This window comes from Cotesia typhae, unplaced genomic scaffold (assembly GCF_013202065.1).
Source record: "Cotesia typhae breed Kobodo isofemale line unplaced genomic scaffold, CoteBio_Ctyphae scaffold_13, whole genome shotgun sequence".
Classification (NCBI taxonomy): Eukaryota; Metazoa; Arthropoda; class Insecta; order Hymenoptera; family Braconidae; genus Cotesia; species Cotesia typhae.
Window position 1 is genome coordinate 10919912 of NW_027423774.1, and position 15939 is coordinate 10935850.

Sequence of the window (15939 nt, forward strand, 5' to 3'; positions counted from 1 at the left end):
ACATCGTTTACCGCACAGGGAAAGGATACCTCAGTACCAGCGAGGGAACGCGTGCAATCAGGCCTGAACTCGTCTTCATCAAGCGACCGTTTGGACAGCGGGGTGGACTCCATGGCTCCGATGTCTAGAAATGCTACAGGGAGTACGAAAACAGCACTAATGGAAGTCGATGTGCAGTCGAGCAATTTTCTTCTAAATAAAGAGTGGAGTACTTATTACTGACGACCACTGGCCAACAATCGTCAATAGAGCGGCTCGGTAATAAAATCGAAGAGTTAGCTGACCTCATAGAAGACAAGTAGAATGAAATCAAAAAATTATTTGGGTCTATTGCTACGGCATATGGACTGATCAACAAATCACCAAGTCAGCGTCAACGACCCAAACAACTCCGAGTCCGAACAAGAAACCCTAATAACTTCTGGTCACTCCTGAGAAACTGCCACAGCAAGGAAAGAAGAACAACAAGAAGAGGCAGCTTTCCATGCCCAGCCCTTCTTCAGCAATCGAGAAGCCAGCACAGGCGAGGCCAGCCCGAGAGGACACCTGGATCAAAGTGACTCAGCAGAAGAATAAAAAGGAAGAATACGAAACAGTAGCTCCCCCTACTAAAGCTCAAAACCAGCCAAGTAAGGGCGACTAAGAAACCGAGGAGAGAGAAGGCAAAAACTAAAGCTGTTCTTGTCAAACTAGTAAAAGAGCGAACTTACGCTATCTCCTTAAGGAAATCAAGGCAAAAGTAAACCCGACAGAGACTGGAGTAGACATAAAGTCTATAAAACGGACGAAATTTGAGGGCGTCCTCCTTGAAATAGCTCGGAAGAATAAGAACAACAATGCTTCCACTGACCACGTAAAGACAGCTACTGCTAACATTGGCACTGTCAAGACACTCACGCCTACAGCAACGATTGAGATCCTCGACCTAGATGGAGTCTCTACTGAAGATGATGTCCGTGAACCACTCTAACGCAACTTCATAGAATAGCCTGGAGATCAAACGCCTGAATTCTTTGAGATCAAACGCATTGGCAGTGATCAACGTAGTATTTGATGTTAAAAGCTGATTAGTTTGTGGATTTGATCGGTCGGACCGTTTACAAGTTATTCCGAGAAAACCTCACTTGAAAAATTTTTTTCGTAGTTTTTTTTAGATTTCTTAAAATCTATTAGTCCGAATCAGTCCAAATTGTGTTCAAAATCTAAGTTCAGGACACACACACACACACACACACACACACACACACATGCAGACACACAGACACCATCGCGTAGATAGTCAGAGAAGCTTCCGAGGACCTCGAAACGTCGAGATCCGATGAAAACTCGATTTTTGAAAAACAAAGTGAAAACGATAACTTCCCGATTTTTTAAAATCTTTGATTTTCTGAGCGGGAAGTTAGAAACTAATAATGTAAATTAGCCGATTTTTAGACAGAAAACCTAGTGACCGTATAACAGACCTATCACTTAGATTTGTCTTTATTTGATACTATTAAGTCAGATCCGATCTGATGAAATTATATCAGAACATATAAAAAAATCATGAACTGGTACATCAAATTATATCAGGTCATAACAAACTATATCTGAATATACAACCAAATTGTAAATAGAGATATCAAACTATGTCAGCCCAGATCAAATTATATCAGGCCAGATCAAGTCATATTAAGCCTGATCAAGCTATAACAGGCCTGATAGTACATTTTACACTAACTCATACGCTTGTTAGTTTGATGTGCCCTTTCATCATGGTATTTGTGTATATTAATACGAAAATTATCACAAAATTTCATTCAAGATTCTGTAGTATGAACCATCTACATTTATCCGAAAAACATTATTGTAAAACATAATCAATAAGATTTTGTCGTGGAAAGATTTTGTCCAGAGAGATAAAGTTGGGTCACCCGTTCTTACTGTGATCTCATATCCAACTGCACATTCACAGACATCCACGCAGTTTTTCGTAGGAATAGGCCTTATATCCAGGCTCATATGGGCTTATTCGCAATTCCCTTCCATCAATAGGCATCAATGCAATGGTTTTTTAACATAAGATTACTTAATTTCAATTGCAACTTCTCAGTGGTCGTCTATGCAATGGTTTCTAATGATAGGCTCATTCCCGTCTGTAATTGCTGAAGGGGGTCTTAACATTAGTTTCTAGATTGTTAAAATTCATTTTATTAATTTTTATAATTATTTTTCCAATTTCAAATTAATTTTGAAATTTATTCCGTTTGTAAGTATAGGTTTTAAATTGATTTTATAATTAAATCTATAATTTTTAACGATAAGTAGTTTTTTGAAATAATGAAAGACAAATTAATTCTGAAAACATTTGTATTAATTTCGTTAGCTTGAGCGGCCATTTTACTTCAAAATTAGATTCAAACTTGTAACTATAATTTTACTCGATAACATTTTACCGTTAATTTATCAATATAAGAGACATTTTCAATTTCATTAGGCGATATATATTTGATTAAGAAATTATTTTTAACAATTTAATTACTTATTGTGTTTACAAACTTTTGTCAGAAGACCTTGACTCTGTATTATAATTAAATGAAATGTGGTCATAGCCCAAAAAAATTATTACTCAATAAAATTTAGAGATTTACTACAAGTCCTTATTTTAAATATTTTCGCAAACTTGTACAACCCCAAGTAGACTATTGTTTGACGTCATTAGTTGGATTTGTTTTGTAAAATGAAACTGAATTAGTTTAAAGAGTAAAGATATAAATCTTACAATCTTAAAGGAAGCTTTGCTTCATTCCACAAAAAATCAAAACGAGGACCGAGGTATTAGTCGTGACTGTCTTTCAATGCCCGCGCCGATTTGGTTTTCCACTCATTTTTTTCATTCTTCTCACTGCGTTCAACATTTGGTTCTCTGATCATGACAATCCAACTTTACAAGCGCTAGCTTTGCGCGTCGCTAAGACCACTAGGCACCTTGAACAGTCGAGATTTTATTACTGGAGTTGGATATATTTAGTCAGAACCTTAGGAACGACATGACAGCATAGTTTAGAAAACGTCAAAACCATAAATTCGGAAAACTAAAATGCGAAAATAGTATTTCAATGTTTGTGGCGCTATAATCCAGCTGACAATTAACTTTTCACTCTGAGAGCTTGAAAATTATAGTATTAAGAAGATCCGTATACTACAACTAAACAAATTAAGTTTTGATCTCTGAATTTTCTTTAATCTTATATCTGAAAATTTGAAAATTTACGATACGAACAAATCAGCTTTCTTTGAGTTATTCGTACGACTTTCTTTCTCTGAACTTTAGCGAATCCGAATGCATTCAATATTTACAATTATTTCTGATATTCCGAATTATTATTTTATTATTTTCATGCAATAATAAACACTTAACCTTTCGATAATGGCCTTCAGGTTCAATTATTTTTTAGATTTATTGATAATGGTTTAATATTAGTCTAAAATACCGAACTTACATTAAGAACATTATATTATATTATATTTTTGCAGGTGTAGTCCTTTTCTCGTCAGCAGTTTACTTCGCTGAAGCAGGTTCTGAAAATTCATTCTTCAAATCCATTCCAGATGCTTTCTGGTGGGCCGTCGTTACGATGACTACTGTGGGCTATGGTGATATGACGTATGATGTACTCACTTTATTGACCTTTTTTGTTGATGCTATCATTTACAGCTATTGCTTAATCTGATTAGCCTGTTGTTTTTATTATTTATTATAATGTGTGTCTTATAAACAAATGAGTATATGTGACAGATGCACACGTTCTACCATATGAAAAATTAAAACGCAATGTAATGACTCGAATGCGAAGCTCTTGGTTCGTTACCGAAAGATTCGACTCCTCGTTCAGGCTAATGAGATTAATTTTATAATTAAAAAAAAAAAAAAAAAAAAAATTTTGGTTTGTATCCCATCCTTTCAACTTACCTATTTTTCTGCCTCCGTCCTAAATATGTCGTTAAATCATAAACTAGCTAACAATAATAGACAGGGAATGGAACTTCAGGCTCAACAATAAACAGTGGAAAAAGCCCTAGCTCGTGTGATAGCCCATCGAGGCAAACGCTTTACTGGACAAAAGAAATGTTAAACTAGTACAAGTTTATCTACTCATTTCTCGTAATTAATCTCGTCTTAATTGTGAATATTAATCAATTGTGCTGATAAAAAGTGCCTTTCAGCAGCCAGAACGGAAGGAAATTTTTTCCATGTAAACAAAAAAATAATGAAAATTCTAATGATCAATCAATCTATACTCAATAAATCTACTCGACAACTATTTAACCTACTATAAACGACTGCAAGAGAAAAATTTGATTTTCCTATAACGTAAAATGTAATATTTCTGGCTAAATTATAAAAGTGATACATGCAAATTAAAGCTTATTGAAAAAGCTTGAATCGGGATGTCGTTTACTCGTTGGTCGCCCCTTTTATTTATTTAAGGGCGCCACTGGATTTTTAGACTCAGTATCCAGAACTGGACCAGAACATAGAGTATAGGTCAGGGTCGTGAGAGATTGCTGAAAGAAATCAAAATCTAAGCACAGAAATTCGTTTTACAAAATTATTTATTTATCCACTCCTTTCTACAATTGAAATAAAGGCCAATGTAACAATATATAAAAATTCATCGGATAAACATATTCACACACCACTCTCATACGTTCATATTTCGCGCTGTCCAGCTGACCCTCACTTCGCTGTAGTGCCTGCTGTCTACCGGACCCTCATGCTACTTTATCATAGTTCACGCTGTCCCACGAACCCTCACGTCACTGTGCTAGACCCTTACGTTACTACACACGCTGTCCACACGGCGCACGCTGTTCCACGGACCTCACGTTACTCTAAGAGATCTACCCCGAAGCCAGAGGAGTATACCATGAAACCGAGGTAGACTCTTTACGCACACACAACCACACTATTAACAATTTCCATAATGACAATATCCTCTTCTAAAAAGTAGATGGCCGGATGTCGTATCGTTTTACGTCACTTCTGTGACTATTTTATTAGGTTTGTCATTGGTCCATTTTCATTTCAAATCAACTTATATGTAAAATGGTCGAACTCGCGGTTTTTTTTTAATTTCTATTAAAAAATATTCATTTTTGTTGTTGTGATGATTTTTAATTTCTGTTGTTTAATATTTTTCGATAATTTCTTATTGATATTTTCAATCATTTAGTCATGTTATTGATATAATTACTATACGCGACTATTTTTAGTTTATTTAATTTACTTAATTATTATACGTGACTATTTATAGTTTAATAGGTTATGTGTGGTTACGTATAAAATAAATATTTGTCGACTTATCGATAATGAGGAAATCGATTGATTATAGTGCATAGTCATATGAAAGCCAGATGGCGTGAGTGATCTGTTTGGCTTTACATAAACTGCATTATTACTCTGAAAAGCCTGTTTTACTGAATATACTTTTCGATAATTTAGATCTGTATAATTTGAAGGCAAATCATATTCACCTAACTGCAAATATTATATTTGATAAAAAGCGTGACTAGCAGGATAAATTGTAAAGTCTGTGCAGCGATAGTGGATTAACTTTGTTTTGTGCAAAAATTTGTGTGTGAATACCTATAAAAAACATCAGTATATATATATATATATATATATATATATATATATATATATATATATATATATATATTAGGGTGGGTCAAAAAAATCGAATAATTTATTTTTGATTTTATACTCTGAAAAATAGGTTCGTAGACACCTAAAAAGAATTCTCTCCAAGTATAAGCTCTTAATTATAACGGGAAGGTCCTCCGCTTTGCGGGTTTCTATTTTTTTCGAATAATCAGATAAAAAAATTTATATCTCGCTTCCAACTGCTTGGAAAAATATTCCGTGGCATAGATTTTGTGAGAAATTGAATGCTTTACAAAAAGGTCTCTTATGACTTTTTCAAAAACTCAACCGATTAAAAGATATTCATAGTTGAAGTTTGGCTATTTTAAGGAAAATATTCGTTTTTATTATGAATTTTATAAGTCGATGAAAAAAATTATTTCGGATTGCGGAACTCATGATTTTGTAGGAAATTTACTGCTCTACAAAAATGGTCTCTTATGATTTTTTGATTAAGTGAAGCCGTTACGAGATATTCATCGTCAAACATTAACGAATATCAATATTTCCAGTTTTTGATCAATAATTCGATAAATTTTAATTTAAACTATGAGTTTCAGGAAAATTTACATAAATTTGAGTTTCGATCGATAAAGAAATGTTATAATAAGTTAGATAAAGAATTATTGGAATTATCATTGATTTTCCTTGGAGAAATGCCTCAAGAAAAGATTTCTTTCAAACGTCCTGGTGCTGTTCATCATGCTAGATGGATGGCTAAGGCCATTTATAGTTTGAAAATGTATCTATTCAGAGATGAATTCAAACTCTCTCAGAAAGAATTGCATGGTCTTCGTCATTTCTGTATTTTTATAGTCACATTGTATTTAAAAGCTTGGTTTTCATCAACTTCTGCAACAACTGCTGCTTATCATGACTTGCAGTTTATGAAAAATTTATTGGAGTACAAACATATCAATCCTTTGATTTCTTCAGCTACGTGTGAAAAAATGATTTCGCACTTATGGTATTTGAGCGATGAACTTGCCATTTTATCACTGTTTGACGATGGCGTTCCATTAGAAGTAAAAAAAGTATTGTTGAAGCTGTTAATACTCGTGAAAGTACAGATTCTAAAGCTAAAAGATTTGTAATTGCTAAAAAGATTTGAATTCATTGGCGCAGAGAACTCTGAGTGACTTTGTGTCTAAAAAGTCATTAAATCTTTTCAAAATCTTCGATCTACCGTATGACTTTCTTGATGTCGATGTTGAATTATGGCCTACTAATGAGAGTTATCTCGAAAATAAAGAATACTTTCAACAACTAAAAGTTGTCAATGATTCAGCAGAGCGAGCTGTTGCATTAGTCAGTGAATATAATCAATGCTTGACAAAAATGAAGAACAATTCCAGTACTTATTGCAAGTTGTCAAAGAACATCAAAAACATTCCCAAATTGTAATAAAAGAAATTATTTATAGTAATAGCGTACTGTTATGTTAAAAATATAGACAATTATATTGCAATTGATAATTCAATAAAAAATTTATCTATAAAAAAGTTAAATACTGGTTGTTTCTCACTTGATTCAATACTTTTCATATTAAATTTGACAAAGAAATATGTCATTCACTTCAAATTAAACTAATCATTGGCTATATGTCGAAAAAAATGCTCTAATTTCTTGTTTTAATGCAATCAAACAAGCTCAAGACTGAAAACAATATTAAAAAAATTGTTTATAACATTTCTTTATCGATCGAAACTCAAATTTATGTAAATTTTCCTGAAACTCATAGTTTAAATTAAAATTTATCGAATTATTGATCAAAAACTGGAAATATTGATATTCGTTAATGTTTGACGATGAATATCTCGTAACGGCTTCACTTAATCAAAAAATCATAAGAGACCATTTTTGTAGAGCAGTAAATTTCCTACAAAATCATGAGTTCCGCAATCCGAAATAATTTTTTTCATCGACTTATAAAATTCATAATAAAAACGAATATTTTCCTTAAAATAGCCAAACTTCAACTATGAATATCTTTTAATCGGTTGAATTTTTGAAAAAGTCATAAGAGACCTTTTTGTAAAGCATTCAATTTCTCACAAAATCTATGCCACGGAATATTTTTCCAAGCAGTTGGAAGCGAGATATAAATTTTTTTATCTGATTATTCGAAAAAAATAGAAACCCGCAAAGCGGAGGACCTTCCCGTTATAATTAAGAGCTTATACTTGGAGAGAATTCTTTTTAGGTGTCTACGAACCTATTTTTCAGAGTATAAAGTCAAAAATAAATTATTCGATTTTTTTGACCCACCCTAATATATATATATATATATATATATACATATGTCGTTTCATTGAAAAGTCCATTGTTATTGTGTTCGTGGCTATTTTAAGGTTATGTAAGTATTATTATTCAGTATACATTTATTTATTTTTATATTATACTTAAATTCGCTGACTTTTGACCATTTTTTTTATTTATACATGATATAATTCATTCATTAATAAAGTATTTTTGAAACTTAGCACTAAATAGTTTTATAATATTGTTATTATATGTAGAATTCTTTTATGATTTAATTGTTCAAAAATTTATAGAAGTTGTTAGATGTCTGTTATAACATTATTTACATTTTTTATTTTTGTTTTATTTCTATAATAAAATTTGAGTTTTTCAAAATTTAACATATAATGCTTTTCAAAAAAAAATTTTAATTAATTTATTTATTAATTCTTAATTGAGTATAGTATTTATATCAAAATTTTTTAAAAGTTCCATCATGAGGACCAATGCAATAGTTAGATTTCTATGAAATCTACTAAAAAAATTATTTACGACTAATTATATTTTCTTTTCTGTTTCAGCTATGCCAGATCAAATTTGGAGAACTTGCCAAGAAGTTTAAAAGAGATAATTAAGAGACAAAGAAAATAAGAGAATACAGAAAATAAGAGAAAGAAAAAGAGAAAATATGGGAATGAAAGATTACAAAAAAATTTTTATATTGACAAACACGTGAGGAAAATTGTTAGTATAGGACAGAATTTTTCTTAATTAAATAGTTATAATAATCAAAGAGTTTTAAAATCAAATTTTTGAATTATAATTATTTTATGTGCTGTAAAATTATATTTTTTACAGTAAATATATTTATATTTGAATTGCATAATTGATTTATTGACGATAATATTGGAAGTATATTGATTTTTTTTCTAAAGATTTAATTTATTAAAATAAAGTTGTATGTTAGAAATTTTGTTGTAATATCGAAAATTAATAAATTTTATTTTACTTTAAAAATATTTATTTTAATCATTTTTTGGATAACCTTTCCGATTTTTCGAATTTTGTATTACCAGTAGTAATACTCAATAAAAAAAAAAGTTAGTTATTAATTGTTTTGATTAATCTCTGTCTTTTTATTATTTATAAATTCTAATCTCAGCTGTTATTATCCTTATTATTTTTATTATTATTATTATTATACCCCTGAAGAAGAAGAAGAGCATAAACGTTCACAACGTTCCAAAAGATCTAAATATATTCAAAATCTTAGACAACAGAAAAATTTAAACAATAATTCTGATAATGATTCTACTATATCCTATCAAAATTTTTCTGATATTCAAAATTCAAGTTCTGAAAATTTAGACACTGTTATAAATGATATCAATTATTCTCGATCGTCGCAATCATTTTCTAATAACTCCAACAGAATGATAAATAACTCTACTAATAATTCTTTATCAACCAATAATATTTTTACAAACAACGGTACCATTACCAGCGAACGTGTACATTCTTATCAGCAAGATGTTATTAGTTTAGAAGTACCTGATATTCAAAATAGTGATTCGATTTCAGAGCATTATATCGGTAAATTAGATATTTTGTGTACTCATTGTAATGCAAGACATTTTGCTGCTGAAAAAGTATCTAATAAAGGCATGTCCTTTAACGATTGCTGTAGCCATGGAAAAGTTGTTTTAGATCCTTTACCAAAGTTTCCAAATGATCTTCGTTCTTTATTTGATTATTCTCATCCACAATCGAAACACTTCCATGACAGAGTACGTGCATACAATTCTTCGTTTTCTTTTGCATCATTTAACGCAAATTTAATCAATTTTCAAAATCGGCGATCTGGACCGTATTGTTTTAAAATTCAAGGCCAAGTCTATTATCAAATTAATACAAGTCTTTATCCCGAAGTAGATGATATTCCATGATTTGGTCAATTATTTATAGTAGATTCTAATGAGGCAAATGAAAATCGCTTTGTCAATAATTCAAATCTCGACAGTAGTATCTTAGATATTATTGATAATGTAATGCGTAGATATAATATGTTCGCTAATTCTTATCAAATGATGCATGAAGAAATAAAAAGACAAGAAATAATATCGTTACAAAATAATCCAAATATTCCAGAAATGCAATTATTGTTCTCATTGAAACCTGGAATGGATCGTAGACGATTTAATTTACAACAGGTTAATGAAGTTGCAGCTATTTTTACTACTACTGCTAATAGAGAAATACCAGAATCCTATGTCAGTATTCGAAATCGACGCACAAGACAATTACAACAAGTTAGCACAATGGATCCTAATATGGAACCGTGGATTTATCCTTTGTTTTATCCCTTTGGCTCGCCAGGCTGGCATAGTAAAATTATGCAGGCTGATAATTCTAATAAGCGTGCCAGTCGATCAGCATACGTTAAATATCGAATAGGTATTCGAAATGATTTTAATGCGTTTTTAAATGGTGGTCGATTATTCCAGCAATGGTTAGTAGATAATTATGTAAAAATTGAAAAAGATCGAATTATGTACTGTAAAGAACATCAAAATCAATTACGTGTTGATACTTATCAAGGACTGCATGATCATTTACAAAATAGAGTCAATGATTGTCATATTCGAATAGGTAATATTATAATTTTGCCATCAACATTTACTGGGTCACCAAGAAATATGTTACAAAATTATCAAGATGCTATGGCTATTGTCAGAAAATATGGTAAACCAGATTTATTTATCACTTTAATGAGCAATCCTAATTGGCAAGAAATAAAAGAAAATTTACTTGATGGTCAAAATGCAGCAGACAAACCTGATTTATGTGCACGAGTTTTTAATTTAAAAAAAAACCATTTAATCGATTTAATTGTCAAGAAGAAATTTTTTGGAGAAACTTCAGCGCATGTTTATGTAATTGAATTCCAAAAAAGAGGTTTGCCTCATATTCATTTATTAGTGACATTAAAACCAAGTTTTAAAATGACAACTGCTGAGATTGTGGACAAATATGTTAGTGCTGAAATTCCAGACCCAACTAAAGAACCTAACCTACATAAAATTGTTATGAAGAATATGATTCATGGACCATGTGGAAGTTGGTGTTTAGTGGATGATAAATGCTCCAAACATTTTCCAAAATCATTCCAAGAAGAAACATTAGTAGGAGAGGATGGTTATCCTACGTATCGTCGAAGAAATACTGGCAAAACGTATAATAGAACTCATGAGTATGTAGTTGATAATAGACATGTTGTGCCGTATAATCGAAAGTTATTAGCAATGTTCAATTGTCATATTAATGTAGAAGTTGTTTCAAGTGTTAAATCTGTAAAATATTTGTTTAAATATATTCATAAAGGTCACGATTGTGCGGCAGTCACTGTTAGTGAGGTACCATCGGAGCAATCAATTATTAATCATAATTAATCATAAATATTAATCATAATGAAATTGAAAATTACATCGAAGCTCGATACGTAAGTCCAGTTGAAGCTACATGGCGAATTCTTGGAAAAAATTTACAAGATAAAAGTCATTCTATTGTTCGGTTACCTGTGCATTTACCAAATCAACAAAGTATTACTATCAATAATGACATGAGTGAAGAAGACATAAGTAATTTATTATTAGTTAAAACGACTATGTTATCGGCATATTTTGAATTAAATCAACGTGATAAGGAAGCTAGACGATATATATATCCAGATATTCCATCATATTATACCTTAAAAGAACATAAACAAAATGGTGTAACTGTTGTTAATTGGGAACAGAGAAAATCTCATTTTAATTCTATAGGAAGAATGTATTCTGTAAGTCCCTCTCAAATTGAACTATTTAACCTTCGATTATTGTTATTAACCGTTAAAGATGCTACAAGTTTTGAAAATCTTCGGACAGTTGATGGTATTTTACGATCATCTTTTACTGAAGCTTGCATAGCATTAGGATTAATTGAAAACGATGACGAGTGGCGGCGAGCTATGCAAGAAGCAGAAGTGTGGATGATGCCTCAGAGTTTACGCAGATTATATGTTCGTATTTTAATTTATTGTAAACCTCAACAACCTAAAGTATTATGGGAAGAATTTAAAATAGCTATGTCTGAAGATTTTACCGGAAATATTAGTTTATCTCAAGGTATTCAAAAAGCCTATTCACAAATTGGCTCAATGCTCTATGCTGAAGGATTTAGTTTTAAAGATTTTGAAATGGATTCGGTAGAAATAAATGAATTAAATAACGAACATATAGTTTCAGATAATTTAAATGAAATTGGCTTACAGCAATATGACAAATTGAATGAAAAACAAAAAGAAGTCGTTGATGCTGTACTCAATTTAGTTAATCATCGTGATCTAAATTCGAATCAAGATTATTGCTTTTATATTGATGGACCTGGAGGTTCCGGAAAAACGTTCATATATACTACTCTATGGTATTTATTGCGAAATGCAGGAAAAAAAGTTCAAATGATGGCTTATACAGGAATAGCAGCTACATTATTGCCAAATGGTCGAACTGTTCATAAAACTCTCGGGTTACCTGTTCCCTTACTTATTAATTCTACATCGAATTTCAAAATGCAATCTAAAGAAACGAAGTTGCTATTAGAAACTGACGTTTTCATTTGGGATGAAGCTCCAATGGCTCCTAGATATGCATTAGAAGTTATGGATCGATTATTACGGGATATAACAAATAAGAATATGCCATTCGGTAACAAAATCGTTATTCTTGGTGGTGATTTTCGACAATTGTTGCCAATTCAACAATTTAGTAACCGTTCTGAATTAATTAATCTTTCTATTAAATTTAGTCCATTATGGAAATATTTTAAAACAATATCTCTGACTCATAATATGCGAGTATTAGATGACGAAACTACATTCTCACAATTTTTACTTGATATTGGTAATGGTAGTATGAATGATCAGAACGATAATGTTGAAATACCACCGTGTTATATAGCTTCTCCTAATATCGATAATGTTGACATTTATGGTAATTTATTTAAAAAAAATGAATTTGACCAAGCTGTAAATTGTGCTATATTATCAGCTGGAAATGTCGATGTTGATGAAATCAATCGAAAAGTAGTACAATTATTGGATCCAATGACTGAGGAATTTATACAAGTATAGATAGTTCTCAAAATTGTGATGATAATGGTGCTATGAGTGAAGCTTTATTACCAGAATATTTAAACACTCTTTCTCCATCCAATCTTCCACCTCATGAATTAAGTTTACGAGTCAATTCTGTCGTAATGTTAATAAGAAATCTTAGCATTCATGAAGGTTTGTGTAATGGTACTCGATTACAAATTTTAGAGCTTGGAAATAATTTACTTCGCTGTAAAATTCTATCTGGAGATAAAGCAGGTGAAATTGTGTTTTTAAATCCAATCACGCTATATTGTGAAAATGTTTATCCATTCACATTTAAGAGACGTCAATTTCCAATCAAATTGACTTTCGCTATGACAAATAATAAAGCTCAAGGACAAACCTTTGAACAAATAGGAGTTGATTTGAGAAGAGATGTTTTTAGTTATGGACATTTGTATGTAGCATTTTCAAGAGTTAAATCTCGAGACTCTTTAAAAGTATGTCTTGGTAATCAAAGATTGAATTCTAAAGTGAAAAACTATGTTTTTAAAGAATTATATGCTTAGATTATTAAGAAAATTTAATTACTCGTGGAACTTTTGGTATTGAAAATTCATAATTTCTTTGGCAGTAGATGTATCATCATAACTATACAATCATTGTCGAAAGTATTATTTTTTTTTTGCCCAATTGATAAATTAGTTTTTAATAAAATAATAAGAATTTCAAATCATACTACGAATTTAATAACTAACTATTAAATAATGTAGATAATCCAAATGAGCATGCTTAAAGCACTTCTACATACCCGAAAATCATTATAATTTGTATTTAAGTGGTATATATAAATCTGTTATCGAAAACCGTCCAGTATTTAAATTTAACCGCGCTATTTACTATGATGACCTCTAGATGCGATTAAAATGATCATGTTTAAAAATTTAACTTTTTCAAGTTGGTATAATTACTTTTTTTTTGACTAAGTTATTGCTATAGTGACTATACTGTACAATGTCATAGATGTAGAGGTGTATAGTCACCACAGTTGAGTTCGAAGCGTCGCTTATTTCTTTTTCACCACGCTTGCTCACACGACACGTGCGAATTCATCATCCTTTCTTTTACGTTCAATTATAAATTATAATTAATCTTTTAAAATCAAGTAGAATTTTACGCATTATTATCACAAGTAAGTATAATTTTTATAAATAACGCTATCTTTTTTGAAAATATTAATTATTATTTTTCTTTAATAAACATTTTTTCTTTGATTACAATGTTCTATGAAATTTTGAAATTCTGTTCTTATTTATATCTATTAAATACATTTATACCTGTAATTATTTTTTTATGAACTTTCAGTGGCAGAATCGGATAAAAATTCGGACGAAAAATCTACGTTTGAAACCGATAACAATGAGGAGTTAACCTATTCAGACTTTAAAGACTTAACTGCGTATGACTCAACATGGTAAGTTGTATATTAATTAATTAATTATTAACATATTATAATTAGTATCTATTATTAAATAGAAATAAATGTGTTGTTTTTGTTGTTTTCCAGCGAATTAGTTGCGTATGTTGAGGGTATTGACGGTCCTAAAATAGTGGGAACAAACAGATTGATGATTTTCAAAGTCTTTCTCGCTAATGATAATGGTGAAAAATTACAGTTGATATCTTGGAACGATGAAGTGCGCATGATTGAGCCCAAAATCTCTGTCAATAATATTTTGCACCTTGATGGAGTTTATGTAAAGCCAAGTCAAAGAGGTAAATATAATAGTGTTTCTGAGGATTACGAACTGGTAGTTCAATCCAATTCCAAAATTAATGTCCTTGGACGTCGAGAATCTAAGGAAGAAGAAAAGAAAGCTGAAGTTGAAGAAATTGTTCTACCATTATCAACTTTTTAAGATCTCCGATTGTTATCATGTCGAGATGTTCGTGTCCAAGGATATTTAAAATCGGAAATAGGTTTATTGAAAACGAAAGAAGGACGAAACGACATTTTGATAGGCTCTATTACTGACGGTGATTATAAGCTTGAAATAAGGCTGCCAGGAATTGTTGAAAGTTTAGAACTAGCGAAGTGCAGTCACGTTGAAGTTACCGGTCTTCTCCAGTCATTCGCCAATCCCTTGCATATTTTAATAAGACATCCAGATGATATCAAACTCGTAGATGACGCTAAAATGCCATTTGTAAAGATGTTGAAAGTCAATAAATCGTTGACAAAGGTATCATCTACGCCGACTAAGTAAGAGCAAGTATACACTGTACTTCCTAATTTAATCATTCATTAAATGTTAAAGATACGAAGTATTTATGCAATACTTTTTTTAGGTTATGTATTAACTAATGTATTTTTAAATTAAGAACTATTTAGTCTACTGGATAGACAGCCATAATTGATATTATTTTTGTCTCGTTTAAAAACGAGATAAAATTCTGACAAATCTAAAAATTATTGCATGAAAATTTTACATAAAAAGGTAATGTTACATTATTTAGTAGTAACAAAAAAAAAAATGTAATGAAAACTCAAATTTTTTTTAAATCTATGTTTTTATTTTAAAAAAATATTAATTAAAGATTATTTTTAAGATTTAAAAAATTTTTTTCTAAACAGAATACGAAGGATTGACGAATGTAATTATTAATAGATAATGATTTAAGAATTGGATTAATAATAAAGTCACTTTCTTTTCACTTCTATTAGAAAGATATATTTCAAATATTTATGTTTGGGTTACTTGCAAAAAAACGTTTTAATTTTATATTTGTGTTACTTGAAAAAAAAAGTTTAATTTTTTGTTTATGATTTTGAAAAAAAAAAAAATCTAAATACATTTATGATTTATTAAAATGTAACAAT

The 15939-nt window shown here is 30.5% G+C and overlaps 1 protein-coding gene across 1 annotated transcript; it reads left to right on the plus strand.

Moving 5' to 3' along the window:
- Nucleotides 1–14160: 14160 nt before the first annotated feature.
- LOC141535293 (uncharacterized) lies at nt 14161–15459 on the plus strand. Its single transcript, XM_074255151.1, has 3 exons — nt 14161–14250; nt 14424–14532; nt 14626–15459. Coding segments are annotated over exons 1-3 (462 nt in total). The 5' UTR covers nt 14161–14249; the 3' UTR covers nt 14978–15459.
- Nucleotides 15460–15939: the final 480 nt, after the last annotated feature.